Here is a 10510-nt window from a genome sequence, read left to right on the forward strand (position 1 = left end):
CCCCTTATTTTGGGAGGAACTAGTTTAGAGGTCGGTAAGAAAGAAAATATAAATATTAGAGAGATTTACTTCAAAATATTATTAAATGAGTAACATATCAACCTTAAAATGTTTTAATTTGATTATTTATCCAATCTAAATTTAAAATTAAATTATATAAAAACTATTTTGACATATTCTAATTAACTTGATGGTACAAAAACAAACTAAATAACCATTAAAAAAAACATAATAATAAAATTAAAAAAAAATTAACAAGAAAAACTCTCTCGATCAGATTCATTTTCTATATTAAATTTAAAATTAAATCATATAAAAATTATCTCGTTATAATTCAATCGACTTAGTTGATTTAAAAGCTTGCTCAAATGACAGTTAAAAAAATTTTAAGGATAAAATTCATTAAAAAGAATGAAAAAAAAAAAAAAGGAATTGAACAAAAATTTTTTTTACTGTGTTTATATAAACAGTGAAGCTGATATACAAGGTAATCACGATCCATAGTTTTGAGAGAATGTGATGTCTTTGTTAAAAACATCACAAATATCTTGAAACTCAAGAAGTCTTGGGAAGAGGAGCTTGAGATTCCTCTTAAAATAACGTTGGACACTTGAGTCTGTACAGAATTGAACATGACACGTTCCCGGGTGGGACTGGCTTTTACTTTTCATATAAAACGGTGTTTAGACTATCTATTAGCTATATTTCTATCCCACCTCCCTCCTTTTATGTGAAAAGTCTTGTCTCAATGCTGTCTCCTTGGTGCCATTTGCCTCACGGAACACACCTGTCATCAAAATTTACCCTTACAAATGTTTCCCCTCCACTTCGAAAAGTAAAGTTAATCCAATCATCTACCCTTTGACACGCTTCTGTTACTTGCCTTCCATGGCAAGCAAAGCATTGCTAGTGGAATGCAACCTCTTAGCTTCCAATTCAATTGCTCTTGAAAAACTTTATCCTTCCACGCACGGGCGATGGCTTCTTTCGCCAACTCCCAAAGTGCTCTATTGACTTTCTCAATGCACTACTGAATGCCGAGGATAGGGAAAGCAAGATAATGGCAGGTTATTTGAGCATTGACTAGCTCAACGCAATAAGTTACCTACAGCCCAAAATCCACTTCTTATTGGTACAATAAAAGGCATATCAAAGAGCTGGTCCCAAAAACTCCCAACGCTTGTAATTGCCAGCATAAGATAAAGTTTCCAAGATCAAAATTGTATGCTGATTTAACAGGTAAAAGGATTTGTTACTCGTACGAATAGAAAAGGCAAATGAGTGACCATTTTGCATCCACAACAAGCAGACTGAATCCAGTCATTAACTGCTAAAGATGTTTCTTAGAGAAACATTCCTCATCCAACACCAAAAGCAACAATCTATGATCATTATGTTAGCTTTCTGATCAAAGCAAACTTACCGCATCGTAGTGTAGATGGAAAGTTGGGAAAGTGTGAAACTCAATTTGTTTCAGTCAGAAGGAGTTTCGCACATAGCTGGACCGCGCGATGACTGACCTAATAAAGGCATTTCAGTGAAATAGTAGTAGAGCTCAGTTTTTATCTACTAACCAGTATAAATATACTACAACTTTTAGCTGGTTACGTTCACACAGACAAAATTTATTTCCAGCAAATTAATGGCCTGGATGCTCCGTAAATCATAGTAAAATCTACATAACAGAGGAATGGCTTGCTCAAGTTCATGGCCCAACAGCAGCTGTGAGCTACGCAAGTGTTATTGGCACGCAAATGTGTTAATAAGTTCCTATAATATAACAAACTGCGAAAATCTTCACGAAAAAGGGAATTCTAGCATCTAAATATCCAAAACTACCGATTCATCAATCAACTGTGCTAGACACAAACACACAAAAAAGATGAACAAACGCTGTGGCACAGGGAAATAAAAAGAAATGGCTCTTCAAATTGCTTATTGGCTATGCATTTGCCATTTACAGAAGATGTGTTCAAGGGTTTCCAGGACAAAGAACCCAATTTGATTATGGAAAAACCATAGTTTTACGAGTTGCCGCGATTAAGGAACACAAAACAGGAAAGAAGTTACAGTTCCAGATAAGAAATGATCAGAACCATACAAACAAGAAAACTGTCGTCTTTCTCATTATTAAAGTTAACTGTTAGACAATTCACAAACCAGAGTAATCTCAACAGAATATAACTTACAATCCTTCCACTATCACTGCATTTTGTTCCTTTTCAAGTATCACTATGAATCAACACCTAATTTACACATTTCCATCTACAAGTAACAACAAACAAATATGTAAATAACTAACTAAAAATACAATCCAAGAAACCATTAGTTCATATAGATCAAAGTTCAAGTAAGAGACTCAAACCGCGAAATCCCATTTCTTTGCTCCACCCTCAACAGCTTTCAACAATGCAATCGCTTTGCTCTTCCCTTTCGCGGTCCCATTCTCCCTCACATCCTTGATCCCCTCCACTGCGCCCGGTCTCATTTCCTTCACCTCCCTCATCACTCCTCCCCCTCCACACCTCACCAAATTCAACAATGCCCCAACCGCATTCTCCTTTGTCCTCTCGCTCGAACCCGTCCCAACATCCAACAAGTCCTCCAAAACCTTAACCCCCGAAACCTTCCAAAATGCGCTCTCACTCTCCTCACACCCTGCAATTTGCGCAATCACCGCCGTCGTATCCTCCACAATACCCACTCTCCCATCCTTCAAAACCAGCGAAAACAACGCCCCCGCCGCACCTAAATCAATCAAACCAGCCCGATTCAACGGAAACAAAGCAATCCCAAAAAGGGCTTTCAGCGCATCCTTTATAGACCTCGGCGGCGAATTAGGCCTCTTGATTATTTCAATCAAGGAATAAGCAATATCACGCTTAGCCCCGATAATGGATCGGTAAGAATCATCAACAAGAAGGCTGTACAACGTAGCAGCAGATGATTGGACAGCTGAGGGTGAAGAATTGGTGGCATGGTGGCGGAGGACATGAGAGATCGCGTCAAGAAGGCCGCGCGTTGACATCAAGGGGGCGCGTGAAGAAATAGAGATGTTCAAGAGAGTAGCAGCTGCGTTATCTTGTGAGTCGTGAGAAGAAGAATAAAGGGTTTCGGCTAGATACGGGATGGCACCGGCTTCGGCAATTATCAGCCGTGATTCCGCATCGTTTTTGGTCATTAAGCGAAGTTCAGCTAAGGCTTCTGACCGTGTTATCTCGGACACAGAACCTAGTTTTTTAACTAGTGAGCGCGCTGTCCTGTGCTTGACTTCCATACTGTTTCGGACACAGGTTGATTCAGGACAGGAGCTTTTCGAGGCTTCAAGATGTCTGGTTAAGGAAGTAGATAAGATTAGAGAGGGTTTTTGAAAATGAAAGGAGTACGACCTTTTCAATTAAGGTTGGTTGGTTTGACAAAGGATTTCAAGCCACCAAACCGAACCGGTTTCACATGGTTAATAAACTAAACTCTACTGTTTTTCTCGGTTCGTGTAGCTGGCACGGTCTTGTGGCGTCATTTGCTGCCAAATTTGTTAGTAGCTTGTTGTCATGTATCCTTTCTAGGCTGAGAAAGCAGAAATGCATGTAGGGTTATTCATGTAAAAAACATTAAATATTTTATGTTTAAAAATATATTAAAATAATATTTTTTTATTTTTAAAAATTATTTTTAACATTAGTATATCAAAAAAACAATATAAAAAATAATTTTTAATTTTTTAAAAAAAAACATGATTTCAACCACATTTTTAAACACCATTTAAATCTAGTTTAGAATTTTACTCAACTAAAAATAAGATTGATAAGTCAATACAAGATTACTTTAAAATAAAATTTTTTTAAATAAATATCAAAATAATATTATTTTGAAAAAAAATAAAGGTGAAATGATAAATAAAGTTAACTCGAATTTTGATTGGATTAATTAAGTTATCAAATAATCTGCTAAGTAATTCAAGTTTAAATCTGTTTTAGAAAAATAAAAAAATAATTTAGTTCAAGTTTTGAATCAACAAATCTAATCTTCTTAAGCTTTTGAATTAGGCCGGGTTTTAAATTATAGGCCTATCGAATTAACATTTCCACAACATGGAATAAACATGAAAATTTTAGAAAGGAGAGTGTTCTAAAAAGATTAAATCATCCCGAAACGAGATTGGATAAGTCAATTAAAGCATTCAGTGATTCTCGTAAATTTTCTGGAAAAAACACCAAATCATTCCACAAGTCTTTGATATCACATTATATGTCAACACATGAAACATGCCAATGCTCTATATCAACAAATTTACAGTGATTGCAGGCAGGCAATCAGTAGATCGATGTATTAATTATGATTAGTATATGTATAAAATATGGCATGTCGATATATCTCTTGTTATAGTGTTATATATATATATATATATATATAACGTTCACCTTTATTTCATATATTTAGCGTAAAGTCCATTGACTGTAGTCTCCAGCCATTTGAAATGAAATCTCAATTTCCCCTGCATCTATAAAGGACGCAGCATGCTGCATGATGTTTTTAGCCTGCAAATTTGCAAGGGCAAGTTGAATTAGCAAGGTAGGTTTTAGACTTTTCGTTCGTTGAGATGATATTGGGCTTCACCAAGCCTGGATATCAATTGTAAGTAGAGGCAAACCCATCTTTGTCTATGTTCCAATTGGCCCTGTTTGTTGTGCCTGTCATGATGGTTTTGGTCGGCTCAAGCTGAAGATCATAACTTTGAAATTAAGATGCAAATGCAAGAATCTCGAAGCTTTCATAGTTTAGAAACTTCTAGTGATCTTTAATACCTGTAGACATGAAATCTCAATCATGAAACTAAACTGCTAAACATGTTACATGGCCAGATCAATGGAGGAGCGAGCACTAAATCACAGCACTCGGAGAGAAAGAAAAAGTAAAACTACGGCCATGAAGCTGTGAGAAGTAAAAGGAATCGACGTAAGTTGCTTTGATTTTCTCTCATATTTCTGTAAATTAAAGCAGGAAATGGAACCTGAAGCATGAGATTATAATCTTCTCCAGCAGGTCACAAAACAATATTGTAATCATACTTTATGGAGGGGATGTGTGAGATGAACACCCACTATTGCACAAATACTGAGGATTAGAGCTGCCACGCAACAGTCTTTCAGGCAGACACTCGAGAGCTTGACAAATTTCAATAGTGATAGGTGTAAGCATAGTTGGCAATCCCATATAGACTTGGACACCCCTCAAATTCCAGGAAGGTCAGAGATGATGGTTTGTGCAGCTCGTGAGGTAAATTCTCTAATAATACTGAACAACCATATATCTGCAACTTTTGAAGAGAACTCAGGTGCTGAAATCCAGCTTGGTTGGACAACGTGGTGATGTCACCACAACCACCAATGGCTAAATCTTCCATTTCTGTCAGGTGTTGCAAAAAGCCAACGGCTAAATCAAGAACAAATTGGGCTAAATCACTGATGAGGTCATGCACAACAAAAATTCATCATTGCAACTTGACTTTGAAAGAAAGAACTAGATAATAGATCACGAAAATACTCATCACCTACTTCTTCCATTTTCTTCTGCCTCCTCGGTTGCCTGACAAGACCTTCTGCCATCCATAGCAAGACAAGCTTATCTCTATCAAATTCAAAACCCTTAGGGAAGACTGAACAATAAGCAGAGAATTACTTAATTTTTTTTGCCTTCTGAAACCACTAATATCATATTAGAGGGGGCAAACTTGTGAGATTTTCACGTTTCCCTTTTAGCTATGGAGCTCGGGAGGTTTATCCCGAAACGACCCATTAGGCTTGCCCAATTCCAACTAACATTGGGCTAATCCCTCTTTTATTCTTGAGGAGATATCCCGAAGCCCCACAAACCAAAACGAAGCTAGGGACATTGAACCAGCTTCCAGCAAACCATACCAGAGTTCTGGAACGAGCCTCCTATGCCCCAAACTTCCCCCTTCTTTGGACCTCACCAGGGGATTCTCGCGCAAATGTATAAAGCCCCTAATGGCATAATTGTTAGATCCTACTGCGACTGACCCGAAAAAAGTTATCGGATTATTGAGTTAATTTATGAGTTATGGGTTAATAATATTTATTTAAATAATATTGTTTTGGTTTTTTTAAAAAAAATGTTATGATAACTTGTGAATGAAGTTGAGTTGAGTTAAATGATTTATTAAGCCATTACATAATAAAATTTTAAAATGTAAAATTAAACCTTCAATCATAAATAAAGAGAAAAAAACAAGATTGAACAGTTATGTTTTATTAATAGAGTTTCAGAACATTTTCTAAAGGACAAGTCTTGAAACACATTACAGGCAACCAGTGAGATGATACAACCTTCTAAGGTATATCATCAACTTCGAAATAAAAAAAACAAAAGAAAAAACACATACCAATACAGAAAACCCGTGACAACAAGAAGAAAAACCTACAAAATAACATCAATTTTGTCTCATGCTATCTTACCTTTTATCTTTTTAAATGACATCAATTTTGTCTCATGCTACCTTACCTTTCACCTTTTCTCAAGTTAGTGACAAGTCCTAAATAATGTCCAAATATTCCACCAAGCAATACTTGGAATTAACCCCAGGAACGAGAAAGAAAAGCTACCAAAATCAAGAACATTGCTCACGAGCCACACCAAGCCTTGAATTGGGCACATCGAAAAGAATCCTGTGGTTTTGTTGCTGCATGCTGGCTATTACGTTCAGCACCGAATTCACATTATCAGGGGCAGCAGCCATGGCCAAGCAAGAGGTGACCCCAGCAGTGCTGTGGATTAGGAGGTTTTCTGGTGGCATTGTTACGTTCATGCCTGAGAACATGAATGTTATGGTGGGTGGTACAATGGGTACTGAGTAACATGTGTCGAACCCGCCTAGGGATGACACGGTTGCATTGCCAACACGCTTCCTGAACTCATTGCGGACCGCAATGTAAGCCGGGGCAACCAGTCTGGTGAAAACAGTGCCTGAGAAATGAAGAAAATTGAATATCAATTATGATCCTAACAAGGTCATTAAAGTGTGTCTGGTCCGAATCAACAAGTAAATTCAAAATAACATCGTTCATGTTCATGGATTAACTTGCCGGATCATAGAATTTAATTGGTCAATCTTTACTTGGTTTAATTTAAAATTGATCCAGTCCCAAAACAGCCGGGCCAGGTCTAACAAAACAGGCATTTTGAAAAAATTGATTGTTTTCTTGGAACTCTACAGTATCTAATCAGAATGATAAGCATGGCGTATTTTTTGGTCTTTGGGTTGTGATTTGTGAAGCATTGCGAGGACAATATGCCACTCTTGGCCCACATCAGAATTATTAGATGTATCTTTTGACTATGCTGTGTACTAATGCATGTCACTATTTTTTTGTCCACATTTGATGATTGAAGACCAAATGCAGTTTAGTTGAACCTATTAGGATCTGAAAGCTGGAAGGCACAACGTGCCATTAACAGCCTCTAGGCCTGATCTTCATAAATTGAGATCAAATCTTACTGTTTTCCATATGGGTCTAGCTTGTTGATATTCTAGCTAATTAGAAGAGATTTCTTTTTTGGTCTAGCATCAGGATCTACCTAATGATCTAAGAGATTAGTGCCAAGAGGGACATCAAGACAAGGAATGTTTCATAAGAATAGAGGATAAAGTAAGTGATGGGTGAAGCATTACCTGAATCAAAGATGGTCCCAGCACCAGTTGTTGGATTGAATGCCAAAGCACTACGAGGAATATCAACAATCTTTCTACCAACCCTAATTCCATTCAATTTCACATAGTATAATGATGATCTCCTTGGGTTCTTGAGCAGCGGAGTGGTCTTGATCCTCGGGGGCTGACCGACTGGTCCGAGCCTCAATGACCCAGAAAAGTTGAGAGTCCTAAAGCTAGGCAAGCAGTATGAGAATGTGGATTTGTATAGGTTTTGGGTTTGAGACAAAAACGACAACGGACCTCTCCCGAAGCCCAAAAGTCCCTGAGGTGGCACTGAGCTCCCTGTGGCTTTTTGGATGCAACCGAAGGCGTAGTAAGGGACAGGATCCATGGATAGAGCAATTGTGTCCCGTGTGAGGTTTGATAAAATGGTGGAGCTGCCATAGGTAGTGTTCCATGTGCATGTGCTGCCACCGCAGATGGGGTTTGGTACCTGCAATTTTACAAGCATTTAAGTTAGTATATCCCGTGTATGTGTAATCAGGTAATGAATGGTAATGATCCCTCATTTGGAAAGTAGTTTTATTGGTGTTCTTTGTCCCGTGAACTTTTTGACAGGGAGGAACCTGTCAGTTATCATTTCCAAGCTTTTGTACCGATCAAGAAATAAATAATGTGTCATCTCCGTTTTGCCCTTACATGTTTTCTCACAGTATGGGACCCTGAGCTTGACACAATTGCAATATTCTATCTACTACGATGGCAGAAATGAGTCACAATTACCTGCTTGCATTGAGGAGCTCCACAACCAAGGGTTTTGAAGGTAGTGGACTTCACAGTGTTAAACACAGTAGAGGAACACCCAACACAGCCTTTGCAAGGAATCCAAGCAGCATCGTAGCTATTATCTAAAGCCATGAGCAATGTCTGAGGTGGGGTCCCAACCTTCGCCTTAACAATGTAAGATGGGCTCTGAATAACCCCCCTGCCTGAAGCAATCGGCACCACAGATTTCTTGGCCACTAAGCTTGACAAGAATTGAAGCCTAGCTTGATCTTTGGCCATCATTTGGAGCACACTCTCTTCCCATGATATTGGCTTTGAGGGCCTAAATGGGGACTGTGAGCTGTAGACATGGAAGACCTTGACGGTTGTGCCGAGGCCTTTGGTGCTGAGCCCTTGGGCCAAGGAACAGAAGAGAAAAGCTAGAGAGAAGAGGTAGGCTTTCATGGTTGCGAAAGAAAAAGAGCTTTGAGTGTTTAGGGACTGAGAGGTCATGTGTGTCGTATATATAGACGGGGGAGGGTAATGTCAAGCAGGGTGTCATGTAGAGGGTAGAAATAATGTAAGAGTGAGAGGTTGTACGCTAACAGACTGTATTCCATTTCCTCTTGTAGGCTGGACCTCTACTGCCCTTGTCAATTTCCTACTGGCTACATATATATAATATTTCTTTATTATTACATATTTTATTTGAGAACTTAGATTTGGAATGATTCGGGATGCGCTTTATATAGTTAATTATCCATGATGTGAAAAAAATAGCTAGCTTAGAGACAAACAAGGGACCTAGGCAGCTCCATATGAGTCCATGAGGGAGGAAAAAAGGTAGCCTTTTGAGCTCTTAATTGTTTGTATTTTTGTTATGAAACAGAACGACCACCCTGTAGAAGATGTACGTGCTACACTAATGATGATTAGAGAGGGTGGAGGGATAGGCAAGATCGAGGGAGCCATGTTAGCAACAAAGCCAAAATGTTGGGATATTTTATGTACCCTTGCTATATTAATCCACAAAAATCTCTTGAAGAGACACCATGGTAGTTTCCCTCAAAAACATCACAGTTACCTACAGCTTTGTATGATCTAGATCTTTCCCAGTTTTCTTCGAAGGTTTTTACATCAGAAAAGCTATTGGATTCACCATCTGCGAAGTGTAAAAAGGGTTTTGCACAGAGTGAACGTCAATCAGGGAAACAAATAGCTCAACTGGCCTACAATACCCATCTAGGAATCTACTCTTGTTTGATAGGAAAATTTGATGCGGTAGAAAATGAAAATGCTTTAATAAATTTGTTTGACTTCGTTAGCACATGGATTCTTCATCAGATTGTTGAATCATAGTACACGTAACAGTATTAAAACACAACATTTCCCAGATCAGCCACATGCAATTTCACTAAACACTTGATTGACAGACATTACAACATTATGACCAAGTGATTTGCAAAGTTAATTTTTCATTTCTTTTTTTTTTTTTCTAATTTCATGTTTGATATTGCAACTACTTTTAACTTGAAAAAATATTAAAATAATTTTTTTAGATTTTCATTTTATTTTTAACACCCACCAGTACATCTAAATTATAAAAAAAACACAACCATCTAGGTGGTGGCCCAGTGGTAAAAGTTTGGAATCAAGAGGTTTGCTCTCTCTGTGGTCTCAGGTTCGAGCCCTGTGGTTACTCATATGATGGCCACTACTGGAGGCTTACATGGTTGTTAACTTCAGGGCCCGTGGGATTAGTCGAGGTGCTCGTAAGCTGGCCCGGACACCCACGTTAAACTAAAAAAAAAATAAAAAAAACACTATTTTTTTTTAATAAATTCAATTTTAAAATGCTATGTTCAATCATGCATACAGGTTTTGTCGTGCTTGCAAATTTTCCAGGGCTTGTCAGCTTTTTGTAATATATGTAATTAACCACAGCATGCCACTCCGAGAAAATGATGAGGACATTGTCATTTTCATTGCCTTAATGTGATGGGCTCTGCCAGGGAAGCAAACGCTGACTGATATATTCTTTATCGGTAGATAGAATATGCTTTCTTTCTTTCT

The 10510-nt window shown here is 38.0% G+C and overlaps 2 protein-coding genes across 2 annotated transcripts; both read right to left on the reverse strand.

Moving 5' to 3' along the window:
- Window positions 1-2098: 2098 nt before the first annotated feature.
- LOC7460245 (U-box domain-containing protein 2) lies at window positions 2099-5974 on the reverse strand. Its single transcript, XM_002303898.4, has one exon. It carries the CDS (start codon window positions 3275-3277, stop codon window positions 2360-2362), a length of 918 nt encoding a protein of 305 aa, XP_002303934.1. The 5' UTR covers window positions 3278-5974; the 3' UTR covers window positions 2099-2359.
- A 277-nt stretch (window positions 5975-6251) lies between these two features.
- LOC7460244 (aspartyl protease AED3) lies at window positions 6252-9132 on the reverse strand. The gene is made up of 3 exons (XM_002303897.4): window positions 8456-9132; window positions 7691-8165; window positions 6252-6984 (listed from the first exon to the last, which is right to left on the reverse strand). The coding sequence occupies exons 1-3, from the start codon at window positions 8948-8950 to the stop codon at window positions 6629-6631; spliced, it is 1326 nt and encodes a 441-aa protein (XP_002303933.2). The 5' UTR covers window positions 8951-9132; the 3' UTR covers window positions 6252-6628.
- Window positions 9133-10510: the final 1378 nt, after the last annotated feature.

This window comes from Populus trichocarpa, chromosome 3, assembly GCF_000002775.5.
Source record: "Populus trichocarpa isolate Nisqually-1 chromosome 3, P.trichocarpa_v4.1, whole genome shotgun sequence".
Taxonomy (NCBI): Eukaryota; Viridiplantae; Streptophyta; class Magnoliopsida; order Malpighiales; family Salicaceae; genus Populus; species Populus trichocarpa.

Coding starts and splice junctions, on each gene's coding strand:
- LOC7460245 (XM_002303898.4), bottom strand. CDS start 3,277: ATGGAAGTCAAGCACAGGACAGCGCGCTCACTAGTTAAAAAACTAGGT.
- LOC7460244 (XM_002303897.4), bottom strand. CDS start 8,950: ATGACCTCTCAGTCCCTAAACACTCAAAGCTCTTTTTCTTTCGCAACC. Junction 8,166..8,455: donor GAGCTCCTCAATGCAAGCAG/GTAATTGTGACT, acceptor GTAAAATTGCAG/GTACCAAACCCCATCTGCGG. Junction 6,985..7,690: donor TGGGACCATCTTTGATTCAG/GTAATGCTTCAC, acceptor TTCATTTCTCAG/GCACTGTTTTCACCAGACTG.